The following is a 27072-nucleotide window of genomic DNA, read 5'->3' as shown; positions in this document are numbered from 1 at the left end:
TTGTTATACAATTACAATGACAAAGTTTATATTAAGCTCTATATTTTGGTCATTAGTAAAAACTTTGAGATGCAACTGTTTACCGGGGTATATGAAGTATATTTCCAGTCTTTTTCAAATATATAAAATACTTTTTTTAAAGATCGTTTATAATGCCACATACATGAATATTCGCTACTAATTTAATTAAGGCATCCAACGTCATGCGTAAATGAAAAGCCAAAAAGACCTTGTATTATTACTATACACCTTCCTGCCACTGTATATTCCGTGTTTGTGTAAACCTACATGGCGAATAAACCAAATTCTGATTCTGATTAGTATAACCTAAACTACAGTATCTCTGCAGCCAGTGTATCAATCTGCAGTAAGTCAAGTTAGTCGATAGAGGTCGTTCTAACACATTAGACATTGAATTTTAGTGAACTGTGACTCGGAAGCGGAAACAGGGGTCTCAGTTGTTTTGCGGCGCAGGAGCGTGTTTAGTAGAAACGTATGGAGAACGCTGTTTATACAGTGATCTAGCTAAATCGCGTGTCAGAAAGTGTAAATATTGATTTCTACGGGTTCTGTTCAACTGTTGTAATCTAAGCAAAGCAACTGTGAGCTAGTTGTCTGGCTAGCCGTAGTCGATAACCAGGTCGTTTATATTCTGTGAGTACAAAAGTGCGGTAACTATTCCACCATGGCGGATGTTACTGCGCGTAGCTTGCAGTACGAGTACAAAGCGGTACGTATCATTAAGTATTTCAAGATGTTCCAGAATTTATTGACTATTCCGTCGTAAGGCGCTTTCTAATGCTAGCTGACTTTGTTTTGCAATGTTTGCTTAGGTAGCGCAGGAAATTGCTTGTGCTATCAGGTTAGCTTAGCTGACTATCATTAGCCGTCGATGACTGCAAGTTTGGCTAACAAGTAGAGCTAAACGAGTTAGCTTCACCTCTGTATGCAAACATGCGTTTAAACCTTTTTTCTAAATGAACGTTCTTTGTCTTTATCATAACGTTACCCATGCCTTTTTTTATTGCAGAACTCTAATTTGGTTTTGCAAGCTGACCGCTCTCTGATCGACCGCACACGCCGCGATGAGCCCACCGGAGAGGTACTGTCACTGGTGGGGAAGTTGGAGGGGACCAAGATGGGAGATAAGTCACAGAGGACCAAGCCGCAAATGCTGGAAGAGAGACGTGCAAAGTAGGCAATACGGTGCACGAGTCTTTTTTAAGTTTTCTTCCCTTTAATCCTGACATTACCTAACCGTTAAAACCGTTTCCCTTTGCAATATCCAGGAGAAGAAAGAGAGATGAAGACAGGCACGACATAAATAAGATGAAAGGCTTCACCCTCCTGTCTGAGGGCATTGATGAGATGGTGGGTATCGTATACAAGCCCAAAACAAAGGAGACCAGAGAGACCTATGAAGTCCTGCTCAGCTTCATCCAGGCCGCCTTAGGAGATCAGGTCAGCAAACTGCTCGTTTTATTTCTGAAAGGTGTACAGATTTAACACAACCGGGCATTTGAAGAAACAAAACAATGCAAGTCTGTCGAAGTCTTGACCCGTGTTGTGATGGCGAATCCGCAGCCTCGTGACATCTTGTGCGGGGCGGCAGACGAGGTCCTGGCCGTGCTGAAGAACGACAAGATGAGGGACAAGGAGAGGCGGCGGGAGGTGGAGCAGCTGCTGGGGCCGGCCGACGACACGCGCTACCACGTGCTGGTCAACCTGGGCAAGAAGATCTCCGACTACGGGGGAGACAAGGAGCTGCAGAACATGGGTAGGCATGACAAGGAGAAGATGCACTTTCATGTTTACTGATCTGCGCTCCATCCTGCAGTTTCGCAGAAGATCAAATCATACGTAGCATCTTGATAGTACAGTGGCGACATATCGGACAAACGTCTTGAACACAGACACATTGACGAACTGCACAACCTTCATGGCTACACATGTAAGGTTTTATAGGGATTACAAAATCTCCATACAGTGATGTTCTGTGTAGTGTTTTCTAGCTGCTGCGACGTGGCTAAGTGTGTCTATGTCCTCCCCTACAGATGACAACATCGACGAGACCTATGGAGTGAATGTCCAGTTTGAATCTGACGAGGAGGTGAGTCGCGGGTCGCGGTTGTCCTCGACGGCGATGAGGGGTGAGCGACGGGTCGGAGCGGGTCGTGTTGACCGTTTGTTTGTTGCAGGAGGGGGACGAGGACCAGTTTGGGGAGGTGCGAGACCAGGGCTCTGATGAGGATAGCGAGGGAGAGGAAGCGGACGTGGGCAGCGCGCTCACGGCCAACGTACGTCTGCCGTCCACATGACTCCACACCCACCTAACCGACACCAAAGCTAAACATCAGTACTAAACAACGCCGTCTCCATCCTGTTGTATAAGCCAGCGTCCTAAGAACAGTGTTTTTTTCTCTCTCTCTCTCTCTCTCTCTCTCCCCCTCTCTCCCTCCCTCCCCCTCCCTCTTTCCCCCTCTCTCTCTCTCTCCCTCCCTCCCCCTCCCTCTTTCCCCCTCTCTCTCTCTCTCCCTCCCTCCCCCTCCCTTTCTCTCTCCCTCCCTCCCCCTCTCTCTCTCTCTCTCTCTCTCTCTCTCTCTCTCTCTCTCTCTCTCTCTCGGCTGATATAGCTGGGGGTCACGGGGGACGTGATGACAGCCAAGAAGAAGGACCTGCACCCTCGCGACATCGACGCCTTCTGGCTCCAGCGCCAGCTCAGCCGTTTCTACGACGACGCCATCGTGTCCCAGAAGAAAGCAGATGAGGTTCTGGAGATCCTGAAGGTGAGGCGGGGACGCTCTGAGGGATCTGTCTCCTGACCGTGTCTGGTGCCAGGGTACTGTCCAGGCCTACCTGTTGAGCCTTCAGTTCCCCTGACGAGCCCTGGCCTCTCTCTCTCTCCCCCACACAGACTGCCAGTGACGACAGAGAGTGTGAGAACCAGCTGGTCCTGTTGCTGGGCTTCAACACGTTCGACTTCATCAAGATCCTCAGGCAGCACCGGCGCATGAGTGAGTAGCCGTCGCTGTGTCGCAGCTGTAGACTGTAACTGCTGGCAGTGTTTTAGGTTTGGAGAGGTCTGTCAGTGCCGGTCATCGGTTTCTCCCTGCCTCTCCTACAGTCCAGTATTGTACCATGTTGGCGAGCGCCCAGAGTGAGGCGGAGAAGGAGAAGATTATTGGGAAGATGGAGTCGGATCAGGAACTGTCCAAAATCCTTTACCAGCTACAGGAGACCGAGAAAGAGGATATTATCAGGGTAAGCAGTCCTGTTCTCACAACACGATTTTCCTTGGGTGCGTTCTTTGTCATATTCCTTCATCAAACAAGTTTCACGTCTCTTTAACCAGTCAGTGTGTCGTCTCTGTGTGTTCAGGAGGAGCGATCTCGCAGGGAGAGGGTGAGGAAGTCTCGTATGGATAATGACCTGGAGTCCATGGACATTGACCACGGAGAGGTGAGGACTTGAAAACGGACACCAAATCCATGTTTCCCCTGCCCCCGGCTCTCCCCTAGTCTGAACATGTTCTCCTGTGCTCCAGTCCATGACCCCTCGCCAGCTCCTGGACCTCGAGGACCTGGCCTTCACACAGGGCAGTCACTTCATGGCCAACAAGAGGTGCCAGCTGCCTGACGGATCCTTCCGGAAACAGCGCAAAGGATACGAGGAAGTTCACGTTCCCGCCCTCAAACCCAAGCCCTTCGCTGACGATGAGGTGTGTGTGTGTGTGTGTGTGTGAGAGAGAGTGAGGGTGGTCAGATAATTTGTGTCTAGTCTTGTTTCCTATGCACTTTATGCTGAGTAGTATAACCAGTGATCGAGTGGTGATTGTGGAATGGACATGTGTTTTTTTTCTAGGTGCTTGTGCCCATTGAGAAGCTCCCCAAGTATGCCCAGGCCGGGTTCGAAGGCTTCAAAACCCTGAACCGCATCCAGAGCAAGCTGTTCAAGACCGCCTTGGAGACGGACGAGAACCTGCTCGTCTGCGCGCCCACGGTTCGTCCGCCGGCTCCAGCCTGAAGCTTCCCCGCCCTCATGTCCCCCTGCACTGGGGACGGAGCTCACCTCTAACGCTCGCTGTCCTCCTCTCTCGTCTCCAGGGAGCGGGTAAGACCAACGTGGCTCTGATGGCCATGCTCAGGGAGATCGGCAAGCACATCAACCTGGACGGGACCATCAACCTGGACGACTTCAAGATCATCTACGTGGCTCCCATGCGGTCGCTGGTACAGGAGATGGTGGGGAGCTTCAGCAAGGTGAGTCTCCCGCCTCCGGAGGTCCGTGGAGAGGATCTCCTAACAGACCGAGAGGACCAGTCTCTTGGTTTAGCATCGATATGGACGGGGGGTCTATAGTTCTATCACAGCGCTGTAACAAGCCCTGTGCTCCAGTCTCATGCCTGCCCCTGGCTGTGCTCACCTCTTTGTCTCCCTCCCTCCCCCCCCCAGCGCCTGGCCAGCTACGGCATCGTCGTGTCTGAGCTGACGGGCGATCACCAGCTGTGTAAGGAGGAGATCAACGCCACGCAGGTGATCGTGTGCACCCCGGAGAAGTGGGACATCATCACCCGCAAGGGGGGCGAGCGCACCTACACTCAGCTAGTCCGCCTCATCATCATTGTGAGTACAACACACTCCTGTGTGTGTGAGGGGGGGCCTGCACCTCACCCCTGCAGTGTGTGTGCATGTGTCTGCGGACCTGCACAACTGTATCCACACTAGCCACACTTCTACAGTTCACTTGTTGTAGCCTAAGTTTGTGTGTGTGTGTGGTCCAGGATGAGATCCACCTGCTCCACGACGACCGCGGCCCGGTGCTGGAGTCCCTGGTGGCCCGCACCATCCGCAACGTGGAGCTGACCCAAGAGGACGTGCGCCTGCTGGGCCTCAGCGCCACCCTGCCTAACTACGAGGACGTGGCCACCTGCCTGCGCGTCGACCCAGCCAAGGGCCTCTTCTACTTCGACAACAGGTCTGGGTTCTCTGGTTCCTCTGTTCACGTTTGAATCACCCTCACCGCGCTCAGCTTCTACACGTGTTCTCTGACGTGTTCCGAGTGGTCGCGTGTCCTCGGTAGTTTTGACCCTCCTCGTGTCCCCTCCAGCTTCCGGCCCGTGCCTCTGGAGCAGACCTACGTGGGCATCACGGAGAAGAAGGCCATCAAGCGCTTCCAGATCATGAACGAGATCGTGTACGAGAAGATCATGGAGCACGCGGGGAAGAACCAGGTGCTGGTGTTCGTCCACTCCAGGAAGGAGACAGGGAAGACGGCCCGGGCCATCAGGGACATGTGCCTGGAGAAGGACACCCTGGGGCTGTTCCTCAGGGAGGGCTCGGCCTCCACAGAGGTCCTGAGGACCGAGGCGGAGCAGTGCAAGGTCAGCTCACCTTCTCAGCCCACACTAACCGCTTTTTTCCGATGGGTCAACACATGATGCCCTATATGTGTGTGTGTGTGTGTATATATATATATATATATACTGCCTAATCCTATTTTCTTATTTTTGTTTTTATTGTGATTTATAACAGAATCTGGAGCTGAAGGATTTGCTGCCGTACGGCTTTGCTATTCACCATGCTGGGATGACCAGGGTGGACCGTACCTTGGTGGAGGATCTGTTTGCTGATCGCCACATTCAGGTCAGTTACTTCCTCCTTGTCTGTTCCTGTTTCCTCCCCCTGTCTTCCTGTTTCCTCCCCCTGTCTTCCTGTTTCCTCCCTCTGTCTTCCTGTTTCCTCCCCCTGTCTCTTCGTGCTGTCTGGATGGTGTAGACGGGTAGCTACTCCAGGGCTGGTCTCACTGTAGAGCTTTGTTTCCAGGTGCTGGTGTCTACAGCCACGCTGGCCTGGGGAGTCAATCTCCCAGCACACACCGTCATCATCAAGGGCACGCAGGTGTACAGCCCTGAGAAGGGCCGCTGGACCGAGCTGGGAGCCCTGGACATCCTACAGGTCAGTCCGCCCACTTCACGTCCCCTCAACATCCACGACGTCTTCGGAACACTGGACCGTGTGTGTCTGTACGCGGTGTGTGTAACCCCAGCATGTGTGTGTGTGTGTCAGATGCTGGGCCGAGCAGGGCGTCCCCAGTACGACACCAAGGGCGAGGGCATCCTCATCACGTCTCACGGGGAGCTGCAGTACTACCTGTCTCTGCTCAACCAGCAGCTGCCCATCGAGAGCCAGATGGTGGCCAAGCTGCCCGACATGCTCAACGCCGAGATCGTGCTGGGCAACGTGCAGAACGCCAAGGTGAGAGAGGGCCGTTGCTCGCCACGCCGCCACCCCAGAACGCACGCTGGTTCCTCTCAGGGTTGTACCACATTTAATATTCTCATTAATTTAGCAGACGCTTTTCTCTAAGTAGTGCAGGAAATCAAGGACCAATAGCGCATGTTTCTGGAGGTGTTTCCTCTGGTTAGAATCACACACACAAACCTGGGCTGTTTGGTTCGTCTCCCTGTGTTGTTCCAGGATGCGGTGAACTGGCTGGGCTACACCTACCTGTACGTGCGCATGCTGCGCAACCCCACCCTGTACGGCGTCTCCCACGACGACCGCAGCTCGGACCCCCTGCTGGAGCGCCGCAGGATGGACCTGGTGCACACGGCTGCCAACGTCCTGGACAAGAACAGCCTGGTCAAGTACGACAAGAGGACCGGAAGCTTCCAGGTACACACGACTAGCTCCACGCTTCTAACTGTGTTGGTGCCGGATAAATGAATACTTTGGATAAATGTATTCACTTCCTCACTTCTTCCTCTTCTCCTCTTCTCCTCTTCCTCTCTTCAGGTGACCGACCTGGGCCGTATTGCCAGTCACTTTTACATCACCCACGACTCCATCCAGACCTACAACCAGCTTCTGAAGCCCACCCTCAGCGAGATCGAGCTCTTCAGGGTCTTCTCCCTCTCATCTGAGTTCAGGAACATCACCGTCAGAGAGGTAGGCAGCGCCCAGACGGGGTCCAGTTACATGTCTGGTGTCAAGAGACCAGCAATGTTGCTTTCACAAAAACAATAAATTAAAAATCTTGTATGAAGTGACAGAAGTGTTGACCAGTGGTCTTCTCTCCCAGGAGGAGAAGCTGGAGCTGCAGAAGCTTCTAGAGAGAGTCCCCATCCCGGTGAAGGAGAGCATCGAGGAGCCCAGCGCTAAGGTACCCCTCCCCACGGCAGGGCCTGGGTCTGGGCTGGAGGACCAGACCATAACACATCCACACCAGCTGCTCCAGAATAGATCACACTGCCTCTGACCCTGCCTCTGACCCTGCCTCTGCCTCCTGTCATTCCAGATAAACGTGCTTCTCCAGGCTTACATCTCTCAGCTGAAGCTGGAGGGCTTTGCCCTCATGGCTGACATGGTCTACGTCACACAGGTAAGGAGGCCATCAGCAGGGTGCGTTGGTTGACGGTGGTTGTGTCATTGCGTTGTCGTGACGCTGACCGTGTTGTACTGAACCCTCAGAGCGCGGGGAGACTGATGCGTGCCATCTTTGAGATCGTCCTGAGCCGAGGCTGGGCCCAGCTCACTGACAAGACCATGAACCTGTGCAAGATGATTGACAAGAGGATGTAAGTCATCAGTTTATTAGATTTTTTTTTTTATCAACAGGAAGACTGAACTCATTTTCAGTTTGAACCCTTATAACGCACCAAGTTTGTTATATGGGACAGGTGTTGGTTCTCTGGCCTGGGCTGGTACAGGTGAAGCGTCTCTAATCTCACGGTTTTGTTCCCCTCAGGTGGCAGTCCATGTCTCCTCTGCGCCAGTTCAGGAAGCTTCCGGAAGAGGTCATCAAGAAGATCGAGAAGAAGAACTTCCCCTTCGAGCGCCTCTACGACCTCAACCACAATGAGATTGGTGAGGGGAGCTCCACAATCTCCTCCATCCTGCCCTACACTTACATCACATCTTTATTTAGCAGACGTTGATATCCAAAACGGCACACCCAAAATACAGCCAGTAATCCAGGATCAGAAATTCCCACCTGCTGGTGCTGGTTATTGACACTGTCTCCGTCCTCCAGGTGAGTTGATCCGCATGCCCAAGATGGGAAAGACCATCCACAAGTACGTCCACCAGTTCCCCAAGCTGGACCTGGCCGTGCACCTGCAGCCCATCACCCGCTCCACCCTCAAGGTGGAGCTCACCATCACGCCCGACTTCCAGTGGGACGACAAGGTCAGTGGAACCTCGGGACACGTTTACATCTGAATCCAGCCTCGATGATTGGCTGCGTTTTTTTTTTTCTCCCCCATTTTGCCGAGTCACACCCCTGCAATCACTTCCTGATCCTGACCCCCTTGTTCTTCTCCTCTCCCTCGCAGGTGCACGGCTCGTCCGAGGCCTTCTGGATCCTGGTGGAGGACGTGGACAGCGAGGTGATCCTCCACCACGAGTACTTCCTGCTCAAGGCCAAGTACGCCCAGGACGAGCACCTGGTGACCTTCTTCGTGCCCGTGTTCGAGCCCCTGCCGCCCCAGTACTTCATCCGCGTGGCCTCCGACCGCTGGCTGTGTGAGTGGCGTCGCCCGCAGAACCCTCTCCCTCCACAAACACCCAATGCATTCTGGGAGTCTGTCTCATCCCACCCCCTCCTCCCCCCCCCCCCCAGCCTGTGAGACCCAGCTGCCCGTGTCGTTCCGCCACCTGATCCTCCCGGAGAAGTACCCTCCGCCCACAGAGCTGTTGGACCTGCAGCCCCTGCCCGTGACGGCCCTCCGGAACGCCGCCTTCGAGACCCTCTACCACAACAAGTTCCCCTTCTTCAACCCCATCCAGACACAGGGTAGGAGTTCAAGTTCATTGTCGTTTGCTCACACCAGTTATCGGCAATCAAATGCTTGATTTTAAGACTTTACCAACTATGCAGACCAAGTACACTAGGAGAACACAAGATACAAAAAGAACAGTTTGAGCTGAGGTAACACCTAGAAGAACTGTGTTTTCCAGGCCCTGTTTGCCAGCTAGTCTTGACATTTCAGTGTCTGTGCTCCTGCAGTGTTCAACGCTCTGTACAACAGCGATGACAACGTGTTTGTGGGCGCGCCCACGGGCAGCGGGAAGACCATCTGTGCCGAGTTTGCCATCCTGAGGATGCTGCTGCACAACGTGGAGGGTCGCTGTGTCTACATCACGCCCATGGAGGCCCTGGCTGAGCAGGTGCAGAACACACACACACACAATAGACAGCTGTCAGTAGAGACGGGAACTTTGAGTGCCAGTTGAGATAACCGTAACATTAACACGACAGGCTTAACTAGACTAGTCTAACCTGACGGCTCAGGCTCCAGTCTAAGGCCAACACCAGTCTCTAACCCATGTCGTATGCGCCCGGCCCCCAGGTGTTCATGGACTGGCACCAGAAGTTCCAGGACGCGCTGAGTAAGAAGGTGGTGTTGCTGACGGGGGAGACCAGCACCGACCTCAAGCTGCTGGGCAAGGGCGACATCATCGTCAGCACGCCCGACAAGTGGGACATCCTGTCCCGCCGTTGGAAGCAGAGGAAGAACGTCCAGAACGTCAGCCTGTTCATCGTGGACGAGACCCACCTGATCGGAGGAGATAATGGGGTGAGGCCCTGGAGACGCATGCGGAGAACGGCTTCTCTCCTGCATGATTTAAAAATATATATTTATATATACGGATATGTGTAATATATTTTCAGCATCATGTTCTACCGCAGTGGTTCTTAAACCTGTCCTCGAGTTCCCCCTTTACTGCATGTTTTAGATGTTTCCCTGCTCCAACACACCTGATTCAAATGAATGGTCGTTAGCAGGCTTCCGCGTAACTAGATAACGACCCATTCATTTGAATCAGATGCGGTGGAGCAGGGAAACATCTAAAACATGCAGGGCACGGAGGCCCGAGGACCAGGATTGGGAACCACTGAACTAAAACATGCAGGACAGGGGGTACTTGAGGACCAGGGTTGAGAACCACTGTTCTACCGGATGTAAAAATAAAGTTCTACTAGATAGAAACATAAAATTTCTCCCTCCCTCCCTGCCCAGCCGGTGCTGGAAGTGATCTGCTCCAGGATGAGGTACATCTCCTCCCAGATCGAGCGGCCCATCCGCATCGTGGCCCTCAGCTCGTCCCTCTCCAACGCCAAGGACGTGGCCCACTGGCTGGGCTGCAGCACCACGGCCACCTTCAACTTCCACCCCAACGTCCGGCCCGTTCCCCTGGAGCTGCACATCCAGGTGGGCAACACGGGACAGGAGGCAGGAGTTAGACCCTTGCTTGGTCGTGCGTGGGTGGGAAGGGGTTGACGGCAGAGGGGTCATATGGGTTCTCTGCCCCGATGGCAGCCAGTGTTTCACCACAGTTGAATCTCCTCTCTTGGTTTCCAGGGCTTCAACGTGAGTCACACCCAGACCCGCCTGCTCTCCATGGCCAAGCCGGTGTACCACGCCATCATGAAGCACTCGCCCTCCAAGCCCGCCGTGGTGTTCGTGCCGTCCCGCCGCCAGACCCGACTCACCGCCATCGACATCCTCACCTTCTGCGCCGCCGACGTCGTTCCCCAGAGGTCAGACCCCGTGACCTCTGACCCCCCCCCTCTCCCCAGCGGTATTGAGCGTTAGCTCGACGCATCGGGATGCTAACAGAGTCCCCGGTGTGTCCTCAGGTTCCTGCACTGCACAGAGAAGGACCTGGCTCCCTTCCTGGAGAAGGTGGCAGACGCCACCCTGAAGGAGACCCTGGCCAACGGGGTGGGCTACCTGCACGAGGGCCTCAACACCACCGAGCGCAAGATCGTGGAGCAGCTCTTCAACTCCGGTACGGCCGCAGTCTCCCCCCGCCTGCCGGCGAGCCCCTCCTTCCGCAACAGGAGAGCTGGCGGCTTACAAACAGCTGTTGTTTTGTTGTCGCTGTTACGAGGCGATGGGACGGTTTAAAAATGGTGTGTGTGTGTGTGTGCAGGTGCCGTCCAGGTCGTGGTGGCATTGCGCTCCCTCTGCTGGGGCACCAACATCTCTGCTCACCTCGTCGTCGTCATGGATACCCAGTACTACAACGGCAAAATCCACGCGTAGGTTTCCCTCAGCGCTGTCATGTAGGGTGTTAGTGTCCAAACGCTGTCCTCGCTGACCCCCCCCCCCCTGTGAGTGACACGGTCTCTCTCCTGCCCGCAGGTATGTGGACTATCCCATCTACGACGTGCTCCAGATGGTGGGCAAGGCCAACCGCCCCCTGCAGGACGACGAGGGCCGCTGCGTCATCATGTGTCAGGGCTCCAAGAAGGTAGCGGCAAACTCTTTTACTTCCCCCTCTTGTGTTACACTCTTTCCTTCTTTCTGTCCTCCCCGACTCTTTCTTTCTCTTCGTCTATTTTACACCCTCCCTCTATCGTTTTCCTGTCGGTCTCCTTGTTTGCTCTCTGACTGGAATCTGCTTCTTTCTCTCCCCAGGACTTCTTTAAGAAGTTCCTGTACGAGCCGCTGCCGGTGGAGTCCCATCTGGACCACTGTCTCCACGACCACTTCAACGCCGAGATCGTCACCAAGACGGTGGAGAACAAGCAGGACGCCGTGGACTACCTCACCTGGACGTTCCTCTACCGCCGCATGACACAGAACCCCAACTACTACAACCTGCAGGGTAACGTTTGTTCCAAATAAATAAAAAAAATAACCGGTCAAACCAAAAAAAAAAGAAGAAAAAAAAAGACTTACCTTTTTATTTGGCCTTTGGAAAATATTTTACTACAGCCACACCAAGAAAGAATGTTGAAATTGTGTATGTATTCAAATTTAAATTCAGACATTGATTTGAGCCCAACGACTGTATGGATTACTTAATCAATGTTGCAAATAACTTAGACCCATGTCAAAATGCAAAAACGCAAGAATGTACATTTTGGGACAGGTCAAGTTCAGTTTGGGACGGTAGTGGGACCGGGTCAGTCACTTAACCACCACCCTTCCTCCCCGTCCTCCTCCTCCTCCAGGCATGTCTCACCGTCACCTGTCGGACCACCTGTCTGAGCTGGTGGAGCACACCCTGCATGACCTGGAGCAGTCCAAGTGCATCAGCATCGAGGACGAGATGGACGTGGCCCCCCTCAACTTGGGCATGATCGCTGCCTACTACTACATCAACTACACCACCATCGGTGAGGACGGACAACCTGTGGAAACGCAGCTGTAGTTAAACCTCCTGCAGGAATGAGAGGGTGTTATTCAGCTGTAGTTAAACCTCTCCAGGAATAAGATGCTGTTAATCTGTGCGTCGTGACTGATCATGTCCCTGCGGGCTTACAGAGTTGTTCAGCATGTCTCTGAACGCCAAGACAAAGATCCGAGGCTTGATCGAGATCATCTCCAACGCCGCCGAGTACAACAACATCCCCATCAGACACCACGAGGACACTCTGCTGCGACAGGTACCCACCTCCTCCTCCTCGCCTCCCCTGAGATCGCTCCCAGCCAACAGCCTTTCGGACGGCGTCTCCTGGATGCTTAACCGTGCTTTGTTCCCCTCCTGTCAGCTGGCCCAGAAGGTGCCCCACAAGCTGAACAACCCCAAGTTCAACGACCCCCACGTGAAGACCAACCTGATGCTGCAGGCCCACCTGTCCAGGATGCAGCTGAGCGCCGAGCTGCAATCTGACACTGAGGACATCCTCAGCAAGGTGAGGTGGAGGAGGAGGTGGGGGTGGTGAGGAGGAGGGGTGGAGGAGGTGGTGAGGAGGTGGTGGTGGTGAGGAGGAGGAGGAGGAGGGGTGGAGGAGGTGGTGGTGGTGAGGAGGAGGAGGAGGGGAAGGAGAAAGACGGGGACATTTCAAATGAGTATCAACGTCTGTTTTTTAATCTCTCTCTCTCGCCCTCCCTCTCTGTGTGTGTGTGCAGGCGGTGCGTCTGATCCAGGCGTGTGTGGACGTGCTGTCCAGTAACGGCTGGCTGAGCCCTGCCCTCGCTGCCATGGAGCTGGCCCAGATGGTCACCCAGGCCATGTGGTCCAAGGACTCGTACCTCAAACAGCTGCCCTACTTCACCTCAGAACACATCAAGCGCTGCACAGACAAGGTAACGTTGTCCGCTGGTGACATCTGGGCAGACATCACCAGGATGTTGGTGTTGTTGGGAGTCTTTGTTTCTGAAAGCTGGCCTCCTGCTCCACCTTTTAAACCCTGTTCTTTCGCTCTGTCTCTTTCTCTCTGTCTCTCTGTCAGGGGGTGGAGAGCATCTTCGACATCATGGAGATGGAGGATGAGGAGAGGAGCGCCCTGCTGCAGCTGTCCGACGGCCAGATCGCCGACGTGGCTCGGTTCTGTAACCGCTACCCCAACATCGAGCTGTCCTACGAGGTGGCTGAGAAGGACAACATCAAGAGGTAATCTACCGAGGGAGAGAGAGAGAGGGGGGGGGGGGAGAGAGACTAGTGCACGGGAGCCTCACCGCGAGGGGGCCGACAGGCATATGAATGTGATGTGTTTTATCCCCCTGTTCGCAGTGGAGGTCCAGTCCTGATTCTGGTGCAGCTGGAGAGGGAGGAGGAAGTCACTGGTCCGGTCATCGCCCCGCTCTTCCCTCAGGTACCAGTTGTCCAGAGTTCCAGCACATTTGATTTGTTGAGCAAACCCCTCGGATGCAAAGTCCCAGGCGGTTCTGTCAGCAAGACCGTCAAGTCAGTGGCATGTTCTGTTCTGACGCCTCGGTTGTTCTCGGTGTTTTACAGAAACGTGAGGAGGGCTGGTGGGTTGTGATTGGAGATCCCAAGTCCAACAGCCTGATCTCTATCAAGAGGCTCACCCTGCAGCAGAAGGCCAAGGTCGGTTATCCTCCCCAGACAGGCACCCACGTGCTTAAACACTCCAGATATATATAGATATCGATATATATCTATATCTTAATATATATATACTCACACACACAACTAAAACCTGAATACCCCAAGTGCTTGGTCTAACCCTCCATGTCCTTCCCTCTGTCGTAGGTGAAACTGGACTTTGTGGCGCCCGTGTTGGGGGTCCACAACTACACGCTGTACTTCATGAGCGACGCCTACATGGGCTGCGATCAGGAGTACAAGTTCAGCGTGGACGTGAAGGAGGCTGACAGCGAGGGCGACAGCGACTCAGACTGAGGTCACCTGGAGGAGTTCCAACTGACCGTGTCAGAAATCCTGTTTGAGAAGAGGATCAGTGCGGGATTTGGAGGTGTAGATAAGGACTTGGGTCATGTTAATTTTGTGTGTTTCTTTTTTTTTTTTGAGACAGTCATTATTTGGTTTTACAGTAATTGTTTTGTATGGCTATAATTGTTGATTTTTTATTCCCAGAGTAGATCAGACTGATGTGTGTACCTCCCAAGATAGTCCATATATAATGCTCACCAATAGAAGACATGCATCAGGTGTACAAGAAAATGCCTGCATACTACTGTAGTGGACAAAAATAATTCAACATCCAAGTCACCAAGTCTTGGTACTTTCTGTTTCAACAATAATTGCTATTAGATTTGTCTAATAGAATTTTATTAAAATGTAATATCTGTCCTTATTTGTTTTGCAATAAAAAGATCCAAAAAGTACCTTGAGCTGTTGACTGTCGACACTGCAGCTGTCAGATATTAGGGAGACACCGGACACTAACGATTAATTGTTTGGCAGAAGCCTTTTCAAAAGAAAGTGTTCAAATAATGTATTAGAAGGTTTGTATGGTTTATTGTAAAAGATTCATTTTAATGTAGCAGCTCATTGCTGCGTTAATTGGGACAGATCAGTAAAGTTAAAGGAGATGGCAAGTCTCAGGAGGGATTCAAACCCACAATCCCCAAAGATTGCCATGCACATGCACTTTACCATTGTACTACCAGGATTCTACTAAAGCACCTGTTTTGAGAATATATCTTGGCATTGTGGGTATTTTTCAATTTCAAATAGACTTTCCAAGGAGGGGATAGGGGGCTCCGGTAGTCAAGTGGACCCCTGCCACATGAGCAAACACCTACGTGTTAGTAGTGTCATAAGGGCAATTACAATGTCTTGTAGAAAGTAAATTTGCAGGGTCCCTCTGTGGCTCAGTGGTGTAAGCATGTGTACTCTTGAGTCTGCTGCCAAACATGGTATCCCTGGTTCAAATCTCGCTCAAACCAATTTATCATTAATTTAACTGATATTAGTTAAGTAATATATATGTTATTTCCAAGTATTTAAGAGGGGGACCCCGTGGTGTAGTGGGTTGAGAACAAAGCCTACACCACAACGGCCTGGGTTCAAATCCAGCAAGGGGCACAGTGTCAAACACATCTGTGGGCCCAGATCCCTGTAACCGCAGCGCACTCCCCGACTGTCCAGATCCCCTCTCCCAACTGTCTTTCCAGGTACCCAACTGTCCCACCAGGAAAGGCTCAGCCAAGAGAGTTCAATCAAGAGTCTAAAAAGATATTTACCTTTTATAAGTTTAAAAAACAAACAAAATTAAATTATTTATAAGTTAAGTTTTATACATTTTAAAGTTAAGTGCTTCTTTTACAGATACATTTAAATATGTAAATTCTGATTTGCTTGGGACAATCTAGAGAAGACAGACCAGTGAGATTTGAACCCATGTTCCCAGCAAGGCCCCAAATCACAAGGCACAGACTTTACCAGTGAGCCACCAATGCCCTGTCAAAACACAAAGATGTTTCAAATCTATCTTTGAAAAGATACATCCTTTCTTTCAAAGATGTGTTTAAATTCTGCAGAAAGCTTACAGAATCCCCTGTGGCCTACTGGATAAGTACTTGCATCATGCAGGCTCAAGCCTCATACGGGCAAGCAAGGTTCAAATCTTGCTAGGTACCCCATATGGAAGATCCATCCCTTCCACTCTATTAAAATAAAAAGTGAAGTAAATCTTGGTGTTCATTAAAACATTTTTTTATTTTAGGCTTTTCACTTACATGGTATCCTTAACCAGTGAGCTACCAGTGCCCCAATATCATGACTCTCCCAACAGTCACCCAGGAGACAGCAGAAGGTCAGCCACTAGAGCTTGTGCCACTAATAACACATGAACATTTTGAAAATGTATCTTTTAAGTGGGCTTAGTACATACTGCTGTATTTGGGACAAATCTTTCGATGTACTAAATTGATGTTAGTTCACGAACTATGAAATTTACACAAGGCCAATCATGGGATCAAATTACATTAAATAGAAAATCAGACATAGGAGGCAGGAACCCAAAGACTTCATTTCCCAGACTACATTTCCCATGATCAGTTGTCTTAAATGGTTATATTTAGTCTTTTTTTTGTTGTTGTCATTTTTATATTTTATATCCTCACCTAGACTCAACAGTGCAGGTAAGTCACAACAGGGACAACACTCAGCCTCACTTCTGAAGGCATCTTTAAACGGAAAATGGGTCAATCCTGTACTGTCCCACCCTTGCCCTGGCAGGTGCGTTCCAGTGCAGGTCTCAGGCCTCGGCCTGGTATCTCCACATGGCTATCTCTCCGTTGTCGCTGCAGGATACCAGCAGGCCGGTCTCCTTGGGGTGCCAGCTCACACAGTTGACATCCTGGTTGTGGGCCCGGGCTACGTGGGCCGACAGGGAGAACTCGGGCTGCTCCGGGTCTGATGTCACTTCCTCCTTGAACACGCGCACGCCATCGTCACCGCAGGCAGTCGCCAGGGCGGCCGTCAGCGGACACCTGGGGAGAGCGAGAGAGAGACAGAGAGCGAGAAAGAGACAGAGAGCGAGAGAGAGACAGAGAGCGAGAGAGAGACAGAGAGCGAGAGAGACAGAGAGAGAGAGAGCTGCTGAGTTCATATTCACATCTATATTCATTTAGCAGACGATTTGATCCAAAACTACAAAAGGTACAGTTGAAAATCAACAATCAGAAGGACATGATTCAAACTTCAAAATTTGGCGGCTCCAGTCAGTATTTAACCAGGCACTGCAAAGATGACATCTCAAATACCAGGCAAGAGTGCAACACAAAAATGTTACCTACTATATTACACAGTACAGTGCAACGAAATAACAGCATTTCCGTTCAACATGGGAGGCACGGGAGATGGAGATTCCTAAGACCCACATTTAAGCTTCAAAAACATTCGTGAGGTAAGAGGGTATCACTCACCATGCAACATCATACACGGCTCGTGCATGGAACCCCGACAGGGTGCAGACACACTTCCACGAGGAGCCCGCACTCGTACTGCCATCTCCTGTAAAACACCCCAACACATCAGCTGACATCACGCCCTAACCCAGTGGTTCTCAACCCTGGTCCTCAAGTACCCCCTGTCCTGCATGTTTTAGATGTTTCCCTGCTCCAACACACCTGATTCAAATGAATTGTCGTTAGCAGGCTTCTGCATAACTAGATAACGACCCATTCATTTGAATCAGGTGTGTTGGAACAGGGAAATATCTAAAACATGCAGGACAGGGGGGTACTTGAGGACCAGGGTTGAGAACCACTGCCCTAACCAGCCAACGAGTCACTGACACAAGGCACCGTAACCCCACCTAACTCCAGTCCCTCAAACATGGCTGCCAGCTCACCTTGCCCCTCCCCTGGCGGACTCTCCTTCCAGATCTTCACGGTGCGGTCATCGCTGCACGAGGCCAGCCTCTGACCACTGGGGTCAAAGGCCAGACTCCACACGGTGGAGGTGTGACCCTCTAGGGTGGCCGAGCACTCCCAGTCGTCATCCTCCTCCTTGTGGATGCACACGGTGTTGTCATAGCTACAGGACGCCAGGAGCTTGGTGGAGAAGAGAGAGAGAGAGAGAGAGAGAGAGAGAGAGAGAGAGAGAGAGAGAGAGAGAGAGAGAGAGAGAGAGAGAGAGAGGATACTTAGCACACTTTAGCTCTTGAATGTCAACAAACAAGATCAACACACCACTTTTTTTAGGGGGTTGTTGTTGCTTGAACAAGGTGGAAAAGGTGTACCAAGCACCATCTATATATGGTTAATGAAGTTATACCTCCCGGTTAGGGTGCCAGACCACGTGCTTGACATCCTGAGTGTGGGAGTTCACCACACTGACACACTCATATTCATCCTCCTCATCCACTGAGCAAAACAGAAATACACAAGAGCTGGTTTGAATTCATACAGTGCTGTGCACACAAAGCATCAGAACAAGTGAAACGTGTCGTTATGCAGCCAGTAGATATGTCTCTCACTGGATGGGTATGTGTGCCAATGGCTATGACTTGAGATTGTTGTGATTGAATGACTTCAAAATGTATGCCTCACCTTCCCAGATCCACACACTCTTGTCTCTGCTGCACGTGGCCAACAGGTTCCCAGATGGAGCCCAGGCCACACACTTGACCTCGTTCTCGTGCCCCTCCAACACAGTCAAGCACTGGAAGGCACAGATACATGCAATGTTATCATTAGAGTGGACATAGGCCTTCATAATCAACTTTTATCCTGTTTAACCAAAGGTTGAACTGTGGACAGCAATTCTTTTCACCTCGAAATCGTCATTTTTCTTCTTCCAGATGCAGGTGGTTGCGTCGAAGCTGGCGGAGGCAAGGTAGTTACCACAGGGCGACCAAGCCACCTTTCTGACTGTGCGCTGGTGTCCATCCTGAAGCACCGTCTTGCATTCCCAGGAGTCGCCTTATGTGGCCACAAATAAGGGGAACCGTTTCACTTGTCATTTATGATCACTGACACTTGGCTCACGTCTTCTTACAATAAAATATTTGCCTACCTTCTTTCCCCCAAATTCGTATGGCCCGGTCACCACCGCAAGAGGCTAGCAAAGTGCCCTTCGGATTCCATGCAACATACCAACAGCGCGAATCCGGATGGGCGTTGAATTTGTGAATTAGGGATAATGTATCTTTCATATCTGTCTTAAAATGCTGGCTAGCTAGTTAGACAAAGCCAGAACTGATAGCAAGCCAGGCAAAATATGCTGCAAATAAAGGTACAATAAGTTACGTTCAACTTGATAACTATGCAATCATAACGACACGAATAGTGCAACTGTTATTTCTAATAATGATTAATAATCAAGATTAAGACGTGTTGTTACTGCCAAACGTTAGTACATAACTAGTAACTTCTGTCAACGCTGGATTCACAACTTCCTGCTTCGATTCTTCTTCTACTCTTTTCGGTTCAAATGTGGAACTAGTCCGCCATCAAGCGTGTGGGATAAGAACTACATCGGTGGTACAAAGAAACACGGCAGCGAGAGCGCCTAATCTCCGGTGGATGGCAGTATTTTTGTACATAACTACAACGAAAGAAGAAGGAAGATGAACAAGGAAGTACAGGAAGCTAACCGAGGGCTTTTGTTTTGTTTCTAGTGTCCGATGCATAAGGAGTTCCCATTTTGTATTGAACCGCAGGGTTGAAACTCTAATATTATGTTAAACTGATCATGGATGATAGTTAATTTTTTTTGTTCGTTTCATCAGTTAGCGTGTGTTCTAGCAACATCGTAGATATTTCTTTCAGAAGAAGCTAGACTGACAACAACAGGCCCAGCTGGAAAGCTAAGTTAACTAGCAAGGCTAGCTTTTGTTCCATTTTTTGACACAGCTGTCTGATGTTTGCGTCTTTTTAGATCTCACACGATTGTACATTTTAAACATTTATCCAGCAAACGTAAATCGCTGTATGCTATTCAAATAAACGATTCAGTCAGACCGACTGTTCTACTTTCGAGTGCCGCAATACACTAACTGGCGGAGAGCAGGATTGTCTAAAGCTATCGGACCTTAGCTAACAAAGCGGAATTGATCATTTAGACCTGGTTTAGTAAAAGAGGTGATTGGATGACAATGTATGCACCACCGGGAACCACTGTCCCTGGAAACCGGCGAAGACGAGCGGGTACCACACTGCCCAAACAGCCCGAGCGGAGCCTGGCATCTGCGCTCCCCGGTGCTCTGTCCATCACGGCTCTGTGTACTGCCCTGGCCGAACCGGCTTGGCTGCGAGTCCATGGGGGTACGTGCCCCAGACAAGAACTTGGTGTGGCAGATGTCCTGGGATACACCGACCCTAAACTCCTGGAAGGTTAGTATCAAAAACATCAACGACTTCTGACATCCGTCCAGACCTCAACCATTGGAGTGACTCATAGTAATTCTGGTTTTCCTATTCTTCAGATTATTGCGTGAACTCTCAGACCATCTTACTGCTGAGGGTCATAGCTGCCTTCTGTTTCCTGGGCATACTGTGCAGCCTGACAGCTTTTCTGTTGGACGTGTTTGGGCCCAAACACCCTGCCCTCAAGATCACCCGCCGATATGCTTTTGCCCACATCCTTACAGGTATGGATATGCCAAACGACTGTGGACGGTTGCTAATGTAATATTTTCCTTTAGTAGACCCTCCCTAGTGATGTACAGGGGGGGTATTTGAACTTCCTCATGATGGGCAGTCAAATACTCTTACCACTGAGCCAAACCTATCACTGTTTTCGATGCAAATATAAACGCCCGCAAACTCGTGTGTCTCTACCCCTTAGTGCTGCAGTGCGCCACTGTCATCGGGTTCTGCTACTGGGCGTCTGAGCTCATCCTGTCTCTGCAGCAGCAGCACAAGAAGTACCACGGCTCCCTCATCTACGTCACCTTCGCCATCAGCTTCTACCTGGTGGCCGGCGCGGGCGGAGCCTCCATCCTGGCCACGGCGGCAAACCTCCTGCGGCACTACCCCACCGAGGAGGAGGAGCAGGCCCTGGAGCTGCTGTCTGAGATGGAGGAGAGCAGCGAGACGTATCCTACCGATTATGACATTGCCAACCAGTTCCAGCCGCCGCCTGCGTACACACCGTAATGTAGTCTGGTGTGGCATCGTCTCGCTGTCTTCTCTCTTTCACCTGAGCTTCTCTTATCTGCACCACTACTGGCCTCTCATCAAACATGTATCTATGGCAACCCGATCCAGTAACTCTACCAAATGGATGTCCGGCAAATTCTCTTCTTTCCATAATCAAAACACAATGAACTCAATTGTTTCTCAACTGTTGGTGCTTGTATGCATGAAAGCTTTTTTCTTTGTGGTGGCAGAAGTTTTCTTGTTTCTTTTGTTTTCCACAACTGAAGCTTTTGAGTTTCAGTAAACTGCATGTGAATGGCAACTGGGGTTTGGTCCTTACAAGCAAGCTTAATTACATTGGGCATTGTTTCATGCTTTGCTGTACGAAACGAGTCTTCAGGTTTACTGACAAGTAGTGGTGTAACAGTCCTCGTGCTCTACAACAGTGGGATCGTCACGACTTGACAAATGCCAAATTTTGAACAAATTAGGGGTGAACGAGTGCAGTGTATTGCCCTTTTGTTTGATAAGTTGAATTGCTACAGATCAACATGCTTCATTTATTATTAATTTGATGGTGGTCATTTATACTGTACTATTTAACTTTTTAATCAGTAAAACAACAGTACTGAGACTACACTTAGTTTTTTTTTTTTTTACATTTATGTTCATTTAAATTTACCCTTATTTATTAAATGATTGTCCCCGGTGTGGTATAGACAACACTTTTTCTTTTTCCATTTGCTGTGTATGTAAGGTGTTTTCAGTTTAAAATTAGATTTGATTTAGGATGGAACCTTAAAAAAACGGATCATGAAAACATTTTAAAATCCTCTCAGTAGTAAGGAGTGATAGTTAAACAAATAACAAGTCGTCTTCTCTATATTAATTTGGCTTACAAATAGGTCAAATCTCCATTTGAATTGCGACTCTTGTTTGTACACAGTAAGCAGTGTTCTCTGTGCAGTCTCCTCTGATTCTCCAGATTGTGAATGTGATTGTCTAACATTTTGGACAAATTTTACACACAGGCACCACAAGTTGGGAATTTGGCCATATTCTAGATTTTTTTGTATGTGATTAATGTAATTGTAAATGTAGCTGACCATTATTCCTCTTGTAAATTTCATATCTTCATTTGTATTTCCCCCTCAATTTGTTGCTATACTTACTCAGTGTGTGGAGAATGTGTATTGTAAAATATTGTGCACTGTTTATATATAAAGCTGCTCATGTTGGAAATAATAAAAAAAGAAATGCTCTGAATTGGCTCGGTTTCCTTTTTTCTTTACACAAAAAGCATAATTACACACAGCTTTAGAAACCTGATGTCTGTCCTGATGCGTTTATCGAGAACATAAGGGTGCCTCTCAAAAGGATCTGTCAGTTGATTTGGCTGCAAATCATCCCAGATTCTCACAAAGTAGTTCTACCAGCTTTTTGTCGAAGAATCAGAATCACAGACAGACGGAAAGAAACATAGATTTTGAATCAGTGTCATGTCCTCTGTTTCTCTTCAATCTTGAAATGATAATTTCCTAGGCCAGAATCTTAGCCAAACTTAAAACTGACCTTTAAATCCAGCAGTCTTAAGGACGATGAGTTGGTGTGAATACCTTTGAGGTTAACTCTAGCAAGATGACCAACCTCACTAAGCTCAAAGGAAACCACAAACCAGCCTCAATGTAGCACCGTTAGCTAAATGAGTTCAAGTTCAAGTCTTTTATTGTCAGATGCAAAGAACAACCCAACAACCCAAATTCTTAGGACAAGACAACGCAAGGCAACCTGGCATAACATGACATATAAGTACACAGAACATCGATTACATCTATGCTAAATAAGTAAACCTCCTAAATATACAGATAATATCTAATACTCTATACAATATACTCAACCTCTAATACACATGATAACCTATACTAACCTTATAAACCTATTCTAGCCTAGGAGGAGAGGTACAATAGTGCAATGAGAGGATGTAAAAAAACGAAACTCAAAAGTACGAGAGAAAAGTTTGTAAATGTCCTTATTTCATAATAAGACACACGTTTAGTAGGGGTATTCAGACCAACACGTAGGCTTTCGTACTTCCGGCCATGTAGGACGATCAGGGCATTATCTAAGAGTAACTCTGCTAGACACCACATGGTATTACAGAGTAAGAGCCTTACAGTTTAATGGACTTTAAAGGGCATGTGTCGCAATCAAGACCGTGACTTTTCACCTGTTCGAACAAAACTATTCTACAACTCGTCTTTTCAACCTATTCAATGCCACCGAAAGCATTTTAGCATAGAAGGTCACTCTCTCTCACAACGTATTTGATTTGGACCATAAGTATGTTCGCATTTTTGAAACCTTTGCCATGATCTGAGTGCCTATCAAAAGTTTAAGAGTTCACAGTCAGCGCAAAGGAGAAGGCAGCCCTTGTTTGATCTACAGTTCAGAGCTTGGCTATGCCACTGGTAGCCAAATAAGATAATCAGATGAATGAGCCAGGTATTCTTAGATTGGAAGTATGGAAAAGAAGAAGAGCCTCTAGACAGACAAAGAAGAGAGGATTCTTCCCTTCCAAGAAGGGAAGATAGCTTATGAGGTGACGTCACTATGACTTACACTATGCAAGTATATATACAGCCTCACCTGTGATAACCCTCCTGGAACTTAGCTATCAAAGTCTGTTGAGGTGTTCACTGGCTTCCTCATCACTCTTTGAGTCAAGGGCTGAACCATGCTGGCGTCAAGGAACTTGCTCGCTAAACAGGCGTCGGCTATCCTCGCTCGTCAGCCTGTCTGCCTCGCACACCACGGGGGAGACTGGGGCAACTGGGGGAACACCAACATAGCAGTGGTAAGGGAATGACATTTGGTGACGTGTGTGTGTAGTATTCAATACAATTTCACTTTATTAAACCAGGAAGGAAATTCAAGCTGGTGTTGTGATTGAAGTATATGAAGTTAAGTTGAACTTTTGTCCTAGGTGTTCTCAGGGTGTGGCTGGTGGGATGGGACTGACATCCACGAGGCTGCTTAGTGAGTATGGTTTGGATGCGTGGAACAGTGTGCCTCTCGGCTCTACAGAAGTGTTTGGTGCTGGAGCTCGCGTTTACTGAAAGGAGCTAGCTGGGTGTGGATGTTAGTGTCAAGAACACAGTCACTGTTGTAACTTATGTGTGTTTTCAGCACCATGTACCATCTGAGCAGAAATGGGGCCCGCTTCCAGATCTTTGCTCCAAACCAACCGCAGATGAACGTCATGGATCATATGAAAATGCAACCTGCTTCTGGAGAGAACCGGTAAGTTCATAAGAGGACACAAGCGTACAGTATATTTATACATAGACATAATAAATAATAGAATATACTACATTTGCCACGTATATCTAATCTAATTTGCATTACAATACAAAATAGACATAGATTGTCTTTATTGGATGCTAAATTACGGGATGAAACCTCACATTTGAGGAATCGATACAATCTGATAGCTTCACATTTTAGTGCATGCATTTTAAACCCTCTCTAGGTTAGGGCTGGCATTAAAAGTGCTTCAACGTCTTCTGTCTCCACCTCTCAGGAACATGATGATGGAGTCTTCTCGCTTCAGCCACGGCCAGGGCACGATGCAGATGCACGATCTGTCCAAGCTGGACGTCAACAGCTTCGATGCGGTCATCTTCCCTGGAGGTCACGGCATCACCAAGAACCTGTGAGAGAGAGGGATGGAGATAGAAAGGGGGAGGGAGAGAAATAAAGAGAGAGACAGAGACAGAGATTTCTGAAACTAGGTGGTACAGTGAGGTTGTGGTAAGGTTCCTATGAATACAAAATGTTATTCGTCCAGAAATATTATACAAAGTCAAGGTGTCGTGGCTTTGTCCAGATCCATTACAACCTTCTACATTTCTCTTCTAGATCCACCTTCATGAAGGAAGGTAAAGATTGTAAGCTCCACAACGACGTGGAGAGAGTACTCAAAGAGTTCCACCGCTCTCGCAAGCCTATTGGGTATGTAGCTCAAACTATACACCTCCATTGCCTCACACACCGAGTTCAGAAACTCAGTGTGTAATGCACACATTACTTCCTCCACATTTCCTTTGAATCTCTTGCATGTTTTAAATACCTGGTGCTCTGTTTGGTATGCGGGTGCCCGAGTCACAGGTGTCTTTGCAGTGCTCTTCAGTATCACTTCCTCCTTCACAAACCTAAGGGTTTTGATTAAACTAGGGTCCATCTTTTATAAAGACCGCTTTGGCCAATCATGCCTCTAAGAATCTAGTAGCGTGATGCGGCAGATTGTCGGTATTTATATTCAGGAGTGAGTTTAACCAATTAACCTCGGTATTATCCTGTCTGTTTCAGTTTGTCTAGCATGGCCCCTGTGCTAGCCTGCCGCGTGTTGCCAAGTTTGGAGGTCACGATGGGCTATGAGAAGGACGAGAAAAGCCGCTGGGGCCACTGGCCGAACACCACCATGGTCCAGGTTGTGAAGAGCATGGGCGCACGCCACAACGTCAGGGAGCCTTACATATCCTTTCAGTAACTTGCACTCACCCAGACAGCAAATGACACTGTGACAACAAATCACTCTTACGCCTTCCTAATGAGCTAGACGTTCGTTTTGATGCCATCGTCATTTAGATTACCCTGCGTTGACCTTAACCGATGACATCACGAGGCATTTGTTGACGAGAAGAACAAAGTAATCAGCACCCCGACCTTCATGTGGGAGACGGACTACCACTACCATTACATCTTCGATGGGATTGGTAACATGGTCAAGCATGTCATGCGTATGACAGCCAAGTGAGCTGTAATGAGTCTGTAAACAGACTCCTGAAAGTTGATGGTAGGATGACCTGTATGATTCCATAACTTACATGACGCCTAATAAAAACAACGTGAATGTAAACATATCTGTTCCAAGATTCGAAATATTTCTGGGGTCCATGATTGAATTCCAAACCATAATCATGTAGTTGAATTATGACAACCTTTCTGGTACATTTAGAATAAATCAATTTATTCAATACAAACATGTAAAAATGACAAAGACAGCAACCAAACGGCAAGATATAAAATTTGTTCCAGTTTGTACAAAACACCAAAATACATCTTAAAAAACAGCAACTGACTCCAGATATACAGCTGCATTTTCAGTAATACAGGCTTTCATTCTTTCTTTTTTCAGAAATTATATATACTGTGTATAAAAAAAAAAGTGTTCACTAAAGTACAAAAGTACAGTATTTGTCATCACGCAAACGCAATTTTTGGGCATGACATTTACAACAATATAAGGAGACTCCTAACTCAAACATTAAAAGCCAGCTTAATGAAACATTCACAGTGTTGTTCTCACATTGATAATGTGATTTTGTAAACATTGCTGCAATTCAAAACCCTCATTGATGAATAAACAACTCCTCAATGATGCCTGCGATTCAAAAACAAAGTACAGAGAATCGTAATCTCATACCCTAATTTCATTCCTTAACTTCGAAGAAAGTTTGAGATTTAGGTGATGTTACAGTACGTTTACTTGGTTGGCATTCACTGGAAGATGACTGTAATCCACAGTATACAGGCAAGAATAGGAGAGTGTAGAGCAGAGGAACATCTCACGTCTCACCTCAAAGGGCTAGGTTTAAGTTGAGGTGAAAAATAATACAATGGCCTTACTGTGGTGTCATAAAAACATACAAATATATTTTATACAGATGAAGCAAATGGTTTATGTTAGAATGTCATAACTTGATCATAACAATGAGGGTGGAGTGGACAGCAATAATAATGATCAAAGTATCAAATAAAAACTATTGCACAGACAGAGGTGTGTTTTGAATGTTTCCATTCTTACTTTGCTGTTCGTGTCATTTTTACTTTACAAAAAACCCTGGTTATTATTCTTGTCATTTGGAGAGAAACACCTAGTACATGGTATGTACGATTTTTTTAATCAAGGGTAAAAAAAAACAACACTTTGACCTACCATAGCCTCAGTGAGAGGAAGTACATGACATTTACCAGTAGGGGGCGCTAAGGGGAACAATTCAATGAGATGGGTTCTGCCCTGTTTGGACAAGGAATGCAAACACACACCCAGATGTTGTCGCATACTCAAAGTCCCTTGGACCAAAGAGTTGCTTGGATGTAAGGTACTAGATTATCATCTATATACAATAAAAGAGATTAAAGGAAAACACCTTGTGATTTTGATCGAGTATTTCAAGTCCTGATACAGGCACAGCGTCAGTTGGCATGACCAGGAATCAAACTGGCAACCTTCGGATTACTAGCCCGATTCTCTC

General features: G+C 48.6%; 4 protein-coding genes across 4 annotated transcripts; 3 read left to right on the top strand and 1 right to left on the bottom strand.

Moving 5' to 3' along the window:
• Window positions 1-501: 501 nt before the first annotated feature.
• On the top strand, window positions 502-14982 carry snrnp200 (small nuclear ribonucleoprotein 200 (U5)). Its single transcript, XM_067227673.1, has 44 exons — window positions 502-730; window positions 1031-1194; window positions 1290-1461; window positions 1585-1777; window positions 2055-2110; window positions 2199-2297; window positions 2634-2786; window positions 2915-3014; window positions 3125-3261; window positions 3379-3459; window positions 3545-3718; window positions 3862-3999; window positions 4104-4259; window positions 4452-4622; window positions 4781-4974; window positions 5107-5380; window positions 5532-5642; window positions 5823-5954; window positions 6066-6254; window positions 6477-6674; window positions 6795-6947; window positions 7081-7161; window positions 7297-7380; window positions 7470-7576; window positions 7747-7865; window positions 8032-8186; window positions 8333-8522; window positions 8620-8793; window positions 9007-9167; window positions 9350-9577; window positions 10022-10213; window positions 10364-10542; window positions 10642-10793; window positions 10938-11046; window positions 11150-11258; window positions 11426-11615; window positions 11965-12129; window positions 12278-12399; window positions 12505-12648; window positions 12866-13042; window positions 13189-13349; window positions 13470-13551; window positions 13695-13787; window positions 13953-14982. Exons 1-44 carry the CDS (start codon window positions 686-688, stop codon window positions 14100-14102), a joined length of 6414 nt encoding a protein of 2137 aa, XP_067083774.1. The 5' UTR covers window positions 502-685; the 3' UTR covers window positions 14103-14982.
• An 881-nt stretch (window positions 14983-15863) lies between these two features.
• Window positions 15864-19071, bottom strand: ciao1 (cytosolic iron-sulfur assembly component 1). Its single transcript, XM_067227674.1, has 7 exons — window positions 18690-19071; window positions 18447-18595; window positions 18224-18335; window positions 17949-18037; window positions 17524-17725; window positions 17096-17183; window positions 15864-16660 (listed from the first exon to the last, which is right to left on the bottom strand). Exons 1-7 carry the CDS (start codon window positions 18826-18828, stop codon window positions 16426-16428), a joined length of 1014 nt encoding a protein of 337 aa, XP_067083775.1. The 5' UTR covers window positions 18829-19071; the 3' UTR covers window positions 15864-16425.
• A 190-nt stretch (window positions 19072-19261) lies between these two features.
• tmem127 (transmembrane protein 127) lies at window positions 19262-20920 on the top strand. Its single transcript, XM_067227956.1, has 3 exons — window positions 19262-20008; window positions 20101-20265; window positions 20463-20920. The coding sequence occupies exons 1-3, from the start codon at window positions 19765-19767 to the stop codon at window positions 20771-20773; spliced, it is 720 nt and encodes a 239-aa protein (XP_067084057.1). The 5' UTR covers window positions 19262-19764; the 3' UTR covers window positions 20774-20920.
• A 2569-nt stretch (window positions 20921-23489) lies between these two features.
• gatd3l (glutamine amidotransferase class 1 domain containing 3, like) lies at window positions 23490-25636 on the top strand. The gene is made up of 7 exons (XM_067228196.1): window positions 23490-23609; window positions 23739-23791; window positions 23942-24055; window positions 24336-24467; window positions 24674-24766; window positions 25124-25289; window positions 25437-25636. Exons 1-7 carry the CDS (start codon window positions 23490-23492, stop codon window positions 25569-25571), a joined length of 813 nt encoding a protein of 270 aa, XP_067084297.1. The 3' UTR covers window positions 25572-25636.
• Window positions 25637-27072: the final 1436 nt, after the last annotated feature.

The sequence above is a fragment of the Osmerus mordax genome, chromosome 24 (assembly GCF_038355195.1).
Source record: "Osmerus mordax isolate fOsmMor3 chromosome 24, fOsmMor3.pri, whole genome shotgun sequence".
NCBI lineage: Eukaryota > Metazoa > Chordata > Actinopteri > Osmeriformes > Osmeridae > Osmerus > Osmerus mordax.
Note: the sequence above shows the minus strand (reverse complement) of the source record. Positions and strands in the feature narration are given on the sequence as shown.

Bases quoted from the DNA above. Each gene is read 5' to 3' on its own strand.
- tmem127 (XM_067227956.1), top strand. From the start codon at position 19,765: ATGACAATGTATGCACCACCGGGAACCACTGTCCCTGGAAACCGGCGA. The intron at 20,009-20,100 runs GTTAGTATCAAA...CCTATTCTTCAG, and splicing joins CGACCCTAAACTCCTGGAAG to ATTATTGCGTGAACTCTCAG. The intron at 20,266-20,462 runs GTATGGATATGC...TCTACCCCTTAG, and splicing joins TTTTGCCCACATCCTTACAG to TGCTGCAGTGCGCCACTGTC.
- gatd3l (XM_067228196.1), top strand. From the start codon at position 23,490: ATGCTGGCGTCAAGGAACTTGCTCGCTAAACAGGCGTCGGCTATCCTC. The intron at 23,792-23,941 runs GTGAGTATGGTT...GTGTGTTTTCAG, and splicing joins GACATCCACGAGGCTGCTTA to CACCATGTACCATCTGAGCA. The intron at 25,290-25,436 runs ATATCCTTTCAG...CGATGACATCAC, and splicing joins ACAACGTCAGGGAGCCTTAC to GAGGCATTTGTTGACGAGAA.
- snrnp200 (XM_067227673.1), top strand. From the start codon at position 686: ATGGCGGATGTTACTGCGCGTAGCTTGCAGTACGAGTACAAAGCG. The intron at 1,462-1,584 runs GTCAGCAAACTG...GCGAATCCGCAG, and splicing joins AGGCCGCCTTAGGAGATCAG to CCTCGTGACATCTTGTGCGG. The intron at 9,168-9,349 runs GTGCAGAACACA...CCCGGCCCCCAG, and splicing joins TGGAGGCCCTGGCTGAGCAG to GTGTTCATGGACTGGCACCA.
- ciao1 (XM_067227674.1), bottom strand. From the start codon at position 18,828: ATGAAAGATACATTATCCCTAATTCACAAATTCAACGCCCATCCGGAT. The intron at 17,726-17,948 runs GTATAACTTCAT...TTCTCCACCAAG, and splicing joins TCTGGCACCCTAACCGGGAG to CTCCTGGCGTCCTGTAGCTA. The intron at 16,661-17,095 runs GTGAGTGATACC...CGCTCTCCCCAG, and splicing joins GCCGTGTATGATGTTGCATG to GTGTCCGCTGACGGCCGCCC.